Source organism: Python bivittatus, unplaced genomic scaffold, assembly GCF_059951505.1.
Source record: "Python bivittatus isolate LINGU-HERP-01145 unplaced genomic scaffold, Pbiv_v1 ctg000020_np1212, whole genome shotgun sequence".
Taxonomy (NCBI): domain Eukaryota; kingdom Metazoa; phylum Chordata; class Lepidosauria; order Squamata; family Pythonidae; genus Python; species Python bivittatus.
Window position 1 is genome coordinate 18,537,261 of NW_028277030.1, and position 15,697 is coordinate 18,552,957.

Below are 15,697 nucleotides of genomic sequence, written 5' to 3' on the forward strand. Positions count from 1 at the left end.
AGCTCAGAATACTTCTGAGAGTTTGGAGCAATTCTGGAAGACTGCCAGTGAGATTGGAACAGCCCTACTTGAACTTGAAACAGCTGTTTTGAAATCAAAGGCTTTTCACACGTCTACCACAAATCCTTTGGTATGTAACCATCTGCTTTGGACTGTACAATATAAGAGGGACTTCAGTCTGTGTTGTCCTTGCAATTTTACAAGTCTCTTCATTTGGGCAATTCCTTTTGATTTCTGTGGGGTTAATTCTTCTCCAGAAACCTACTTATTTAGAATAGTCATCCCATAATGTGGTTGGGTTGATTACAATTCTGGATGTGTTGGATTACAAGTAACTTCTTCCAATCAGCATTGCTATTGATCTTGGCTATCTTGATTTCCTTGGTAGGCCAAAGAGTAATTCTTCAGTCAAAGCACCTCCCTCCTCCAAAACCTGAAAGCAGTTGACACTGGCGGGTGCCCCAAAACAGCTGACTTAGTGGCAACTAAAAGCTTCAGAGGACTGTTTCTTGAAGCATCTACTTCCAGCTTTTACTCTATTCTAAACAACAGGGTAATGATACTAGCCTCATATATTACACAGAAAACTAGCTGAAAAATATGCTTGTGATCTTATTAAGTTTATTAATAAGTAAGAATCAAAGTAGTAAAATCTACCTACCATTGTGGATTCAAAGTTTCAATTTTGTCAACTTCTTGCATTCTGTTCCACCTAATGTGAAAACAAAGTATTACCATCATGAAAGAGAACCACCTTTCTAATGCCAAACTTAAACTAGTTGATTAATTACATGCTTAAGTAATCCAAGACAGGAGGTGAGCAAGTTTCTTTCCAATTCACAAAGTGTTTACTCTGGAGTAAAGTGGCTGCTGATGTTTGCTAACTGTATAAAGGACCTGACTTCCCTCCCCTCCCTCATTTAAATTATCAGCAAAAGCCAAATTGCCTAATCAGTGTTGGGAGGCATACTGGCTTTCAAAGTGCACTTTCAATGCAGCCAAAACCCCAGTTCAAAAAATATATATTAAAGGGAGGGATTAAAATAGAATACTTTAGCCTTGCTTTTTTAAAGACTGAAATCTCTTATATTTGCACATACATGTCAATTTCTTCTTTTTATACATTCTTTTCTTTCTCATCCCATTTTGTTTTCTCCCTATGCAATTGTAACTATATCCATGGACAGTTTTGCTGCAAGGATTCCAGAGATGTGCTGTAACTATAAGACAGGCCAATTTCTCCTCTTGTTAGTACACCAGTAGTTCATTCTGAAAAAATGAGCATATTTGCTCACTAAAAGTACATACATATTTAAGTTTATTGCAGTAAAATACTCATTCACACAGTGTGTATATAGGTAGTCCTCATTTAGCAACCACAATTGGGACTGGAAACTTGATTGTTAAGTGAACCAGTCGCTAAGTGAAACCACCAGTGCTTATGATCTTACTTCAGCTTTCCTTTGCTTTACAGACCTGCGAAGGTCATAAATGTGGGGATTGGTTGCAAAGTTACTTTTTCATCACTGTCATAACTGCAAACAGTCACTAAATGAGAACTACCTGTAGTTAAATTATGGAATTTGTGATCACAATCTATAATAATGGTAATCAACTTTGACAGCTTCAGACAATTTACATACCACAAGGCTGTGGTTGACTGCTAGTCATGTTAGCTAGTGTGCTATAGAAAAAGTATTTGTCCCCTTTTGGATTTGCTAAATTTTTGCATATCTTTGCCACCAAATATTTTCCAAGCTTCAGCTTGGTCCTAATGATAGGAATCTGAGTGAATAAACAGCATCAAAGTTGGAGAACGTTCTTTTATTTCATAAACAAATTCATATAACATGCAATATGCTAGCATGAAAAAAGTAATTGCCTGCTTAGATTCAGTAACTGCTTGCAAAGTCCTTTAACTGAAGTAACTGCAACCAACCCTACTTTCTGTAATTGGTGGTCCATTGCTCACATCACTATGTGGAAATGGTGCCCTATTCCTCATGGCAGCTAGCTTCAACTCTGTAACATTTGAGGGTTTGCAGCCATGAACTGCTTGTTTCAGGTCTTAGCACATGCAGTTGTTTTTTTCATCCATTCTCTTGTACGTTTAGGATCATTGTCCTGCTGCATGATCAACTTTTGTGTCTGCTGACAGACAGCTGGGGTAGTATTCTCCTGTAGAATTCTCTGATAGAAACCAGAATTCAAGATTCCTTCAATGATGCTGAGTCATTCATGTCCTGAGGCAGCAAAGCATCTCCAAATCATGATACTACCATCTCCATGCTTGATAAGTGGTATAACATTCTTATTGTGGAACACAATGTTTGATTTCCATCTAATTGAACAATATCTATGTCGCCCCAAAAGTTTCATTTTTGACTCGTCTGTCCATAAAATGTCCCTCCAGAAATCTGCAGCGTCATCCAGATGCTTTTCAGCAAATTTGAGACAAACAGTAATTATCTTCTTAATGGGCAATGGCTTCCACCTTGCTACTCCCCCATGAATCACATTTTTTACCCAGTGCTTTTCTGAAGGTAGACTCATGAACACTGATGTTAGCCTAGGTGAGATAAACTGTAGATCCCTAGATGCTGTTGTTGGGTTCTTTGTGACCCAATCCCTTTGTGAGGGATTATTTTATGCTGTAATCACTGAGTGATTTTGGCAGGACAGACAAAAATCTGAAAGGAGCAAATACTTTTTCACATAATTATATTAACGTCCCCAAGCAGATAGATAAATGAGAAGAAAAATTGCTTTTTTAACAGTTGGGAACAAAAAAATGTTAAGTCATCCAATGCAATATAGCAGTAGTTGAATTTTAGTAATACTAATGTATTTATTATAACATCTTTATCCTACCTTTTTTCTAAGGGCATAACATAGCTTACAACAGGCCTTTCCTATGTTTATATGTGCATCAACAGCCCCGTGATATAGGCAGAACTGAAAGAGAATACCTGGCCTAAAGTCACACTACACAGAAAAAAATCAAGCTTTCTTGAAGGGTTAATTATCTGCAATACATGTTAAAATCAGTTTTCAAATTCAGATTTGCTACTGAATTCAAGTTGGTGGCTTTGCAATGAAGTTTCCCTTTAAAAACATGTTCTATTCCAAAATACCTCAGACCAAACCTCCCCACTCTGCTACTTTCCAAATATGCTGGCACTATATTTCCTAAAATTCCAAGCCAGCATGGCCCTACATTGTCCAGGTTCTCACAACATGCAAAGCCATAATGAAGTTTCTTTGGTTTTAAATTAGGACATGTGAACTAAGCCACTGTAGTTGGTAAATGATGGTTTATAACTTAACATATTTTGTGAACCCATCCAATGATATTTACTCAATAAATCATAATTAAATCATAGCTAAGGACTCTTGTGTGAACCCAGTGATCTGGCTCACATTATATTAAGTCATGATTTGTTAAACCAGTTAATCCAATAAGCCAAACTGACTAGGTATATGCTATACATTTGCCAAGAGAAATCACATTATAGCAAAATGCTACACATGGATCTACTCTTAAGATATTATTTGATTTATACTCTGCCTTTTTGATCTGGCTATGGTCAGTGTTATCAGAAGCTGCTGAGAAGTCCAGGAGAATGACCAGGTCCTCATACAATTTTCCAGTACAGGTCATCCATCAAGACAATCAAAGAAGTTTCAGTACCATATCTCACCTAAAGTCCCACTGAAATGAGTCCAGAAAACACATCGCTTCTAAAAATGTCACTGTATGCAGGACTTAAGCGACTTCTGACAGATTAGCAACAGAAATATTCAAAGCCCTATTTTTCTAGTAAGAGTAGTGCACTTTTCTGAGCACCAGGAAATTAAGACACTGTTGCACTGAAGGAAAAGGACGAAGCTGCACACAGCTAACGAGAAACAAGTGTGCAGTGTTTTGGTACAAAATCAACTAAGGTTCACATGGCATAAGTAGAGGGAGATAAAGAGCAGGAGGCTGTTGAGATTTTAATCTATTTATAACAGAACAAACAGAAGAAGCAGAAGCAGTCCTTTGATATTTGAACAATCCAAATATACCGTACTGATAGGAAACATTCGGTAAAGCAAAAATGAAGGGCTTATGCTGCAATGTAGATGATTGTTTTTTAATCTTATCTGAATCTTAAAGCTGAAGTTCTAGGTATAAAGAGTTAAGCACTTGCCAAGGATTCTGTGCCCCTGTATCGCATTCTTCTCCCTCCCCAAATGTTCCCATCTTACTTTCCTGACCCATCACTGCCAACATCCAACACAACACAGCACCCCACAATTAACTGAACCATGGTTTACTGAACAAACCCAACTTCTTGGGTTTGCAGACCCACCCAACCATAAATTAGCCTAGCCAGTCCCATTTCCCTGTAGCATATTGTAGAATTCACACTGAAAGCTTACAATTATTTTGTCACCTTCAATTAGCATACTGAAGCTATTTCTCAATATGGATTTTCTTTTTCCTCAGCAGGAAAAAGACGTTTTCTTTTTCTTCACTTCTGAGGAACATAAATCAGAAGGGGAGGGGAGGCTCTGATCCTAACACCTACAGCATCCCGCCTTAACAAACTCTCCAGAGGCTGCTTCTAAGTGATGCTTCTGAATCAATAAGCGGAATCAATTCGCATACATGGCAGAGGGCGAGGCGGCTGACAGGGTGCACTGGCTGCGAGGCACCACCTTTCAGTTACGCGTATGTCGCCCAATAAACCACAGCTGGGTATCGCCCAAAGCCACACAAACTACACCGTGGTTTAGCGCGATCTGTGAGCTCAGCCAAACTGCATTTTGCAGAATCAGCACCCTTTTAAAGAACTTGTCTCGACCACGAAACATTGCAGCCCGACCGGGCGGCGCTAGTGAACGTCAGCAGCACTCGGGCACCTTCTCCTAGAAACCGCTTAAGTTACCACCGGCCTGGACGTCCAAACGCCCGACTTCCCTTCCCCACCCACCCCCGAAATAAAAAGAGCTGCTGCTGCTGTCTGTCCTGCCCCTGCGAAAGCATCCACTCCCGGGCCTTCCCACGGGGCAAGGTAGGCTCTTTCCACTTTCCCCGCAACTTGGCCAAACCCGTGCACTCCCGCGCCCGGCCAAGGTGCCGAGTCACGCTTCCCGCCGGGTGGGCGGCCGCTCTCTGCTTCGGGCGCCAACTTTCGCTTTCCGGCAGCGCCCGCCTGGGCTCGCTTTGCATAACGGCTCGAGCTCCGGGAGCTCCGCTCCACGCTGCGGAAGACCCTCGCTGGCTTCCCCAGGCCGGTGCGTCGTTCCCTCCCACAACACTCACCTACTCCCTCTCCCCAGAGAGGGATGTCATCCAGAGGGGAGAAGTCGGATCCGCCGGCGGCCGCCACGCTACGATATCTCGAATCGATTGCGCAGAGCCCCGGCGACCAGCGCGTCGGGCAGGGGCAGCATCGGGCTCCTTTTCCGCCCGCAGAAGGGAGGACCTTGCTGGCTGTCGAACCGGAGGGAGGAGCGGGCGGAAAGGTCTCCGCGGCTTCTGGACGCGCTATCTGTACCGTATCGCCCTTGTCGGCGGCGCGAGTTTAATGCTCCGGCGGCGGAGTTTGGTCGCGGTTGCAGAGATGTGGAGGTGGCGGCGGCAGTTGTTGAAAATCGCCTGTCCACTGTCCTAAATGCAGATAGGCGGGGAGGAAGCCCCGTGGAGCACGGCGGGATTGTCTTTGGAGCAAAGAGACAAGGGTCCAGACTGTAAAGCGGCTCAAATGTGCAGACTCGCAATCGCTGTTCCCACGGAATTTCTTGCGGAATGAATACAGAACCCACGGACTTTTGTACAAAGTAGCCTATAATTTGTGCTTAGCCTATGGCATTGCAGACAGGGGAGGCGGGGGTCGACTTTACTATTTCAGGTTGGCATTACCCCATCTGCAAACGGAATGGTTTGCATTTCAAGCTAAGCTATGCTTTGCTTAATTATGGTTTCTTCAATAAATCAAAGTTGGCCAGGTTCACAGAACATGCTAAGTCAAATTCAGGCCGCATTATGATTTAACCATAGAATGAAATGTGAATACTGTCATTGGTAAAGGACTGTAACTCAGTAATAGGACTGGTAAAGGCTCCTGTCTGAAACCCTTGATGAGGCAGTGACAGGCAGCGCATACAGTGGAAACTTAATGCATAGCTTGACATCACATGGCTGGCTCCTCTTTTCTTAATGGATATTAGGATATAATTTTCTGGCCATTATCTCTTGGAGCAGAAGACAGTGGGTTGTGCTATCTCTAATAGGTTTGCTTAGATCTATTTAAGTTTTAGATCAATTTAAATAAAAAGCTACTTATCAATACCCTTTGAGGCTACTTATAGTGAAAACATATTTAATTCTGATTCATGAACTTACAGGAATTTCTGCCTGCCTCTTCTGAGTGTATCCAGTGATGCCATCTGTTCAACACTATTCTGGAGAGCAACTGGACATACCAACAACTTTTTAAAAAGTCGTTGCTGCCTGTGGTGCATGCTTAGAATGGTGTGTCATCCTCAACTACATCTCACCTTTGAGTTTGGCATTATGTCTCCCATGTAACATTATCCTCTGTTGACTGATTATCACAACAGTCCATACAAACAACAGAGACCAAAAGATGTTTAAATTGTTTGACAGTCATTCAAACATGCTGAGTTACTTATAAGATTAATGTGCCTTATGTTGCCATAACAAAATAAGAATTATTCATTTAACCCAGGGATGAGCATCTGTTGCCGCACCTGAGGACTGCCCCAAGCTTTGGGTGGCATGTAATGAACCACATTACGAAAGGTGGCCCGGGGTGGGGGGGTAGTACTATGGCCATTTTGAGAAGAATTTTCAGGAGTTTTAAGGGGTAAAATGAGTGCTACAAGCCTCTGCAAACCTTAACGCACTGACGTTATTCCTTAAATCCTCCAAGCTCTCCCAAAATGCAAAATGGTGCCTAAAATTTTGACTTACCTCCTTTGGAGAGATGCTTGGGGATTAAGAAAGGGTGGTGAACCTCTAAGCCACATGTATTGTGTACTTGTTCTGGTTTGATGCACTCCAAATGTTTTGGACTATGATTTCTACAAGCCTTGCATTAGTCAGACTGGCTAGGGTTAATGAGAATTCAAGCCAAAGTTTCTGCATAGTAACAGATTCTCCACTTCTAGTTTTTACATACAAAAACAACTAATGTTTGTATTCTGAAATCTATGAGAAGAAAGAGTTACAAAATGAGAAAGTCATATTTATTTTGATATTCCCAAGGAAGATATGCTATTTTCTTGTCAAAATTGTTCTAAGAGCACAGAAATAACATCATTCATGAAGTCACCGAAAACCCTAGGACATCATCCAGGGATCTGCAAGCCTGTGTTCATGACTTTATCTTCAGAAAAGTAGTTGATGAAAAATGGGATTCATGGAAGAGTAGCAAGGTGGAAATCACTTAGAAAAACATTGACACTTGTCTCAAGTTTGCCAGAAAGCATCTGAAAGACCCCAGAGACTTCAGGAGGAGAAATGTTTATGAACAGGTGAGAAAAGTATAGAAAATGAATTCTGCTTGTATCAGAGAATTTTATAGGAGAATACTGGTCATCTGTCAGTTGAAGTGCAAGTGGGTCAAGACAGTGACCCCAGACATAAAAGCAAACCTGCAAGAGAGAGGGTAAAGAAGAACAAATTCAGTGTTTTGGAATGGCCAAGTCAAACTCCAGATCAAAGCCCCAGAGTAAAACTGGCAGGATTTAAAATGAACGGTTTATGCTAGCAAAACCTCAAATGTTACTTAGCTGTTGGAGAAATGGGACAAGATTCCCATAGTCACATGATATGATCCCCAATTGCCTGGGTACAATTCTTGCAGCTAAACAATGCAATCACTGAAACTAAGGGGCAATTCGTTTTTCACATTGGCCTGCTACAGGCTAGATGATTTTGTTATGAAATAAATGAAACAAGCACCAACATTTGTTATTTATTCACTTGGACTCAGTTTCTATATCATTAGGATCCAACGATGCTTTGATAACATTTAGTGTCAAGATATGCAAAAATTCAAAAAATCCAAGTGGGAGGATACTTTTTCATATAGCTACAGATCTGATAAATGAATGCAGAACCATCCCATATTACCAGATACTCATTTAAGAATGGTTTGCAAAAATCAGATATAGTTTATTTTTTCTCTGATGCAGCTATCTGCAATGGTGGGAAGTTGTCTGTGTGAAGTATGAATTTATTTGGTCAATATACTGTATTTCTTCCACTTTACAAATTGGTGGTTCAGCCCATCATGGTGCCTGTTTGGGGGGAAACATTCACAACTGTGACTGTTCATTTTCATTTGGAACAGATGATATGTCTATATCTCTCTAGAAGGGCTAGGAAACTGTGGCCCTCTAGATGTTGATTAACTACAACTCCTAGCTATCATAGGCAATGGTGAGGAATGCTGGGAGTTGCGTGATATCTGCCATGGACTTGCTGTAATGCACCCACTTTGTGATCCCAAATTCACAACTTAATGGAATCAATGTATCTATTAGCCACAGAGAAACTATTTTGTTAAAACACTTTCTGTAAAGGTGAGAAAGCCTGAGGATGCAATACATACCAAAACTGAGGGGTTTTTAGCACATGGTCATTGGAAGTTTGTAACATTTGAGTTTATTTACAAACATCAATAATGAATGTAATTGTGGAACCCAGCTTCAGACATCTCTCAGTCAGCAGCCCCAAACTCTGCCAGAAACAGATTTATTTTTCTAGCTTGTACACCTCTGTTTTATTCCATAACTCACATAGGCCTTCTGTTGTTTCTTCTCACATAGGACTAAATTACATCATTCTTGATTAACCAGGTAGGGAAAAAAGGATATCCCTTGAGATATGTAGAGGAAGACTCAGGTTTTTCTGCATAATTAGTCTCCCTATTAAAAGAGGTACTCAGCAATTTTGCAAGGGCTATGAAGGGAAACATGTAAGCAGAAAGTTTGGCTCCTTACAGAATCCTTTCCCAAGATCTGTTTCAGTCCCCTGTGCTGGTCAAATAGCAAGTGAATCTTTACAGAATTTGTACCAGAAATGGTGGAATCAATATTAGGACAAGAAGTCTAACAAAGGATCAGGCTGAGTGATAAATGCTGCGGACCTCGGCGATGAAAGAATGTCAACTGGCGGCGTCCAAAAAGAGAGTCTTCTCTGCCATGGCCCCCGCCCTATGGAATACTCTCCCCCCAGAGGTGAGGCAGGCCCCAACTCTCTTGTCGTTTGGGAAAGCAGTCAAGACCTGGCTCTGCCAACTGGCATGGGGTGAAAAAAGGGGCAACCAACCCTGGGGGGGGGCTAGCACCTTGAAGATGCTCCCATATGTTAACACCTTACTGATCATCAACCTCTTGGAAGATATTATTTGCATATGTGTTTGGTTTTTATTCTATTTGTATTGTATTTTATATTGTTTTTATTTTATTTTAATTAATATTTACTGCTGTCTTATTGTGAACTGCCCAGAGACACTTTTTGTGAGATGGGTGGTATCGAAATTTGGAATATAAATAAATAAAGATTCATACTGTTGTTTATTCATCAATGGGGGGGAAAAAATGAAAATCTTACATAATAATGGGAAGTAATTTTCCAACCTGAAATTTAAAGATGCATCTGTTTGAGAACAAAATGCAGACTGGAGGCAAGCAGGACAAATATTGACCAGTGGGTAGCAGTAAGTTTCTAAGCTGCTCAGAAAAATGCTTCCCCACATGTTCATAATGCTCTTGTAGGGATTCCAATCCTTAAAGGGCTTCTGGGCATTTTTTTCAATACATACTACTTGTTTTTGCAGAACATATGTTAGAGAATTTCATGTGAATAAAGTTCAGAAAACAAAGGGAGTGACGGAGAGGGAGAGTAATATAAACAAAGACTCAAATCCTATATCTCTGCAAGAGAAAATTAACATTAAGTAGATGGCTTCACTGATATGACTTGCCTGGTCTTTACTGCCTTGATCTGTAGAGCTAAGGGATACTGCATAGATAGCGGCGCCAAAGTCTTAAACTGCATTTTTACTCTAAGAACTGTTCATTAAGGATGCTTCTAGGTAAGATATGGATGAAAAAGAGACATAATAAAAAATAGACGGGGCAGGAAAGTGATGATAATGTCAGGAAACCAACAAAAGCTTTCTATGGGCAAAAGGTCTTTCCATATTGGTGGGGGAATTGATCCAGCAAAGCCTGGCTTAACAGGAAAGAAACTTCCTCTCTCTCTCGTCTCCTCTATCTCTCCCCTCCCACCCCCGTTTGGGAAAACTTATACATAATATTAAGGGAGATGGTACTGGGGGCTATGGTGGGGGAAAGAAAGTGAAAAAATGTGGATATCTTTTTTACCTTGGGTTGTTCTGGGCTGAATTCTGTTCAAGGACACACCCACCAGAAAAATCTCTTTATATACTTTGTAATCTATGCTGCTTTACTGTCTTAATTTTAAATTTTGAAATTTAAAAATGAATAAAACTAGACCCGTACCATTCATGTACAAATTAAGACACAACTTCATGAGAAACACATCAGTGCAAAGTCCATCCAAGACAATTGCAGATCTACCCAGTTCAATGACAAGTACAGGTCATATATGGCACATAGACACACCAGACTCTTCTACATCGATGAAAATACAAAGATATAAAATAGGTAGCTTGATTACATGATGTAACTGCTCCTTCATTTATAAAAATGAACCCCCCTATGAACATTTCTTTGATTTTCCAATTCAAATCAAAATGTTGATATGCCAAAAAACTGAGGAAGCATGCAAGAATTAGTTTTGGAAAGATAATTTGGATTTTCTTAAAACTCTGATGATTTGCTTTATTCAGCAGAAAAGGACAAATCATTTTAACCAATATTTTATCCATTGTTCAACGTACAGATTTATTTATTTAGAACTTTTTTTAGTAATTTGTCTAATACTCAAGATGATTTACAGCACATACATATCCCTCCCTCCCAAGCAATATTATATCCAATAGTGGTTTTATGTGTAAATCACCTTCCCATATGAAAAAGTAATCCATACTATAGCTTCCTTACTTCCGAAAACTGACACTGAGAATAGAGACTCAAAACGTTGCACGATTAAGTTCAAAGTAATGTAACTTAATTGATTAGGGCCGATTGGTGAAAATTGGATGCCTTGTGTTGCACGAGTAGAAGTGCTTTCCAATAACATGAAATCACCACTAGATAACCATTTAAAATACAAAACAAAATATAAAACCTTAAGAAAATAAGGCAGCAACTTTAAAAGCAATCCATAAAAACTAAGCAAACACCCATGATTCTCATATAGCCCATTCTGTAGCCCAAGATTCCTGACTCATTTATCTTGTAAACTCCACAGGAGTTTTTAATACATTTTGCCTACAGCTTTATTTTGATATTACCTTTCATTAGGTTGGTTATTCTGGCAACCCCTAGTAAGTTTCTGTGTAGTACCACTGTTTTCAGGGAAGCAAGTGACACAGATGATTCATAAATATGCCAAGAGCAATGAGGGAGAGAATTGCCTCTAGAGTTCCTTTGGGACATTCAAGGATTAACTGAAAGTATATACAGTACACTAAATGCAGTCAAAGCCTTTATGAGTTCTCAAAGAACAAAGTCCAAGGAGATTCCGCATAATGAAAGCATAATCTGAGTACTTTTTAAGTCACCGTGCTCTATTTTCTCTCCTAAGATACTTTTCAACGGTATTACAAAATTATGTATAATATAGATAGGCTAAGCTTGCTTATTGTTAAAGTCTCTAAATAAATATATAGAAATGTATTCTCTTGTTGAATTTTAAGTTGAAGATAACTTACAAACTTTTAATATTGCAGTATGTTGATACAGTATTGCAAATTGCCTTGGGAAGACTGCAGTGGCCAGGGGAAGCATGTACAGTATAAATAAATAATAGAGCCCACATTCAAAGAGAGGGAGCAAACGACTTAGAAAAACCAGTTTAAGAAAAATAAAAGTTCACAGCAAAAGAAAGAAGGAAATGCTCCTGCTCTTTGTAAAGGAGCTGGATTTGGTCCTCCAATACTTCGTAGTCCAGAATGTTCACCTATTTGCCATGTTAATTTCCCTCTTGGAATAAATGTTTCAACTCTAGACACGGAATTTGCAATGTTTACCTGTTTTTGGTTTGATTCAGAATAAATTTACTGGTGTTCAAAAATATGTATGTATACATATTTATCTAACAAGAATAGGGGGAAGTGTTACATTAGATTTTCTGGCAGATGTAACCAAAGTTCCCTGCAGCTACAGTCAGATTTCTAGGATTCTTCACGGGCCAACTGCAGCTGCAGAGTGCCTGGGAAGAAACAGATTATCTGTATCCATTTCAGTCTGGTTTCTGGCCTGGGTACATCACCAAGACAACACTGATTGCACTTGTTGATGACTTTTGGGGAGACTGGGGTCAGGGAGTGTGACACTCCTAATATTACATGGTGTCTCATGCCCTTCAATACCATTGAATTATATAGTATACTAATATATGCGTGTATAAGGTAGTCCTCGACTGAAGACCATTGCTCAGCAACCATTTGAAGTTACGATAGCACTGAATGAATGGTGGTTACCACTGGTCCTTGGAGTTATGGCCATCCCAGCACCCTCATTGTGATCTGAGTGCTTGGCAACCTGTTTGCACTTATGACCGGTTGCCAAGTGCCCTGTGATCACAATCACCATTTGCAACCTTCCATGCCGACTTCCCCAGAAAGTCAAACCCCTATGCACCCTGCCTGACCGGTGCCCCACTCTTATGCACTCGCCCTGCGCTGCACTTCTCACATCCCCCTCACACCCCTGCACACCTTCCCTGACCCACGCACCTCTCATGCACCCCCATATACCCTCCCCAACCTGCACAGTGCCTCTCACATACCCTCCCCAACCCTCCCCCACGCCCCCTGGCACCGCCTCGCTTCCTCCCCCACCCGGCAGTAGCCACTTATCTGCCTGCGGGCCTTGGACTTGCGACTTCCTGCCAGCTTCCCCACCTAATGACTGTAGGACTCAGTTAATGACAACAACCAGGACTGCAGGGATTCCCATCACTAAGCAATGAGGTCATGCTCTATGACTGCATCATTTAGTGATGGCAATTCCAGTCCCAAATGCCATGGTAAGTCAAGGACTACCTGTATACATGTGTGTGCGTGTACACACATACTGTATTGTTTTGGACTGCCTCTGAGGGTTGGAAGAGGGTTGGAAGTAGGGACACTACTTTAATCACTGCAGTAGTTCTCCCCCTTTCTAAAGAGGTGGTTCTAATCAGTGGTAGAGAGATCAGACCCAAGTTCCCCAGTTGTGTGGTGCTGCAGAGTTCAACACTCTTCCCATTTGTATTTAACCTCCACTTGAAGCCTCTGAGTGAGGTTGTTTGCTAACACAACTGATGATACTTAACTTTAAATCTTGACACTTGGCCAAACAGTTGATGATATTGAGGGGCTCTTCAGAGGTCTGGTGGTTATTAGGGTCTGGTTGGGGAAGAAAGGCTCAGATATAATCTAAGCAAGGTGGAGTGGTTTTGGCTTCAGAAGCCAACCCTTTCCGGAAAAATACCATCTCTAATTCTAAATGGGGTCATGTTCCCAGGTGGAATTGGCTTATAACATTGGGGTCCTCCTGGATTCACAGCTCCTGCTCAATGAGCAGGTGGTAGCTGTGATTAGGAAGATCTTTGCACATCTCCATCAGGTGTGGCAGTAACAACCCTTCCTGGAATGGGAAGCTCTACTCAGCTGCTGCTCAATTTAATTAGTGCAATGTGCTCTACATGGGTCTGCCCTTGAAGGCAATTTAGAAGCTACAGCTGGTCCAGAATGTAGTGGCTTCAGTAATTATACAGGTGCTCCTTGATTTGCCCATGTAACATCAATACTTTGAGAGCTGCACTAGTTCCTAGTTGGCTTCTGAGTGCAATTCAAGGTGTTAGTTGTCACCTTCATGGCTCAGGACCTGGATATGTATGGGATTATATATTCCCAATAGTATTTGCCCCTCTCACTGGATCTGGTAGGTTGGGTGTCTCTAAGTCCCTTTGTTCAGGGAATGCCATCTCCAGGGACCCCAGAAGTGAGGCTTCTCAATCACTGCCCTCCTTCTGTAGAACAACATTCCTCCAGATAATTGGATGGCCCCTTCTCTCCTGGTTTTTAAAAAGGCCATTAAAATATGATTATTCCATCAGGACTTGGGGGCTGGAATGTCGTAATCTTGCTACTGTGTGTCTAGTAGTGGAAGGTCTTTTGATTTTTGTTTATGTTGATGAACACTCCTGGTTTAATATATAAGTTGTGTAATATTGATTTGGTCTCTCTTTATTGTATTGTTTTCCACCCAATTTACGGAAGTTGGAATGTGTACCACTCAGAGTCATTGAGAGCCTGAAAAAATAATAAATAACTCCATTCTCCACCTTTTCTCAGCCTGCTCTCCAAATAACAGATCTTTGCACAAAGTGTGATGATATCATTCCCAATGAGAATGGGGAAGGTAAGCCTTTCCCTGAACAGCCACAGTTATTTGTCATTCAGAAGTCTGCTGTTGAGGGCAATCAGCTAATCCCCTAAAGGGAGGGAACTAGGCCATTTGCCAGTCCTGCGAACAAACCCAATACTCCCATTAGACATGCCTCAAACAATTTAAAGCAGTTTCTCCTAGCAGGCTGACTGAAAATTATGTTGCCTTACTTTGACTATATTCACCCAAAGCATTACGTGATGCATGGTTATTGAATAAGCCACAATCAGATGGATCAATGGAATGTGCTAAACCACAAACAACCACACCATATTTTGGCTTAGCATATTGTACAAACAAGCAGAAGCAAGTCTTCACATAATTTTAAGATTCAAGAAACTAGCTGAAAGGTAACCTGAGAACCTATTCCTCTTGTTCCCCATCCCATAACTGTTACATACTGTAATTTTCAGTAGGACTTAGTGCCAGACAAACCTGCACACAGCTTCATCCTTACTTTAGGAACCAAGTTAATTTTACAAACTGTGATTGGCATGTAAATTAAAGGAGATAATATAGTGGTCCAAATCAATTTAGTATGCAAATGCATATTTTGTATAAGGTATCAATTTAAATTAGAAAACAAAATATATCCGACATTTAAAAGGAGATTTATAGGCGAAGTATAATCAGACTTTTGTGACTAGACTTCTGGGGAGTGCAGCACATTATCTCGTATTAATTAGCAAGAAGCATAAACATCGAGATACCCGCTTCGCTACTCTCCTGATGACAATCCTTTTTGCGGAAGAATAAATGGAATGAAACGTGTGAAGCATTTCCATTACTTACGGATTAAGACATGCCTTTCTAAGAAGAAATCCTTTTTAACCAGATTCGCCACTTTCTCCATTCCGAGGAAAGTAAATACTCAATCACGGTTAGTTATCCTGCTTTCCGAAATCCATTTATTTAGCAGTTTCGTTCAGTCTCAAGAGACTCACTCCTAAGCACATACAAGCCTCCAACCACCCTCACCTTTATGCCTCCCGCCCCGTTTAAAAGAACCATAGAGCACGCCGTGTGAGAGCGTCACAAGTATTTGCATCACCCATAGCAAACATCAGAGCGGTCCCTACAGACACTT

The 15,697-nt window shown here is 40.9% G+C and overlaps 1 protein-coding gene across 3 annotated transcripts in view; it reads right to left on the bottom strand.

Moving 5' to 3' along the window:
- Positions 1-15,578, bottom strand: part of UBXN2A (UBX domain protein 2A) — a 31,327-nt gene extending 15,749 nt beyond the window's left edge. The window contains exons 1-2 of one of the 3 annotated variants that reach the window (XM_007433981.4): positions 15,403-15,578; positions 662-712 (exon numbers count right to left, since the gene is read on the bottom strand). In XM_007433981.4, the coding sequence (XP_007434043.1) occupies positions 662-702 (41 nt within the window). In that variant the 5' untranslated portion in view covers positions 703-712; positions 15,403-15,578. Of the gene's footprint in view, positions 1-661; positions 713-1,100; positions 4,956-5,311; positions 5,643-15,402 lie in introns of those variants that run through there. The other 2 variants (XM_015889056.3, XM_088135591.1) reach the window with 2 other exon arrangements.
- Between the last annotated feature and the right edge of the window lie 119 nt (positions 15,579-15,697).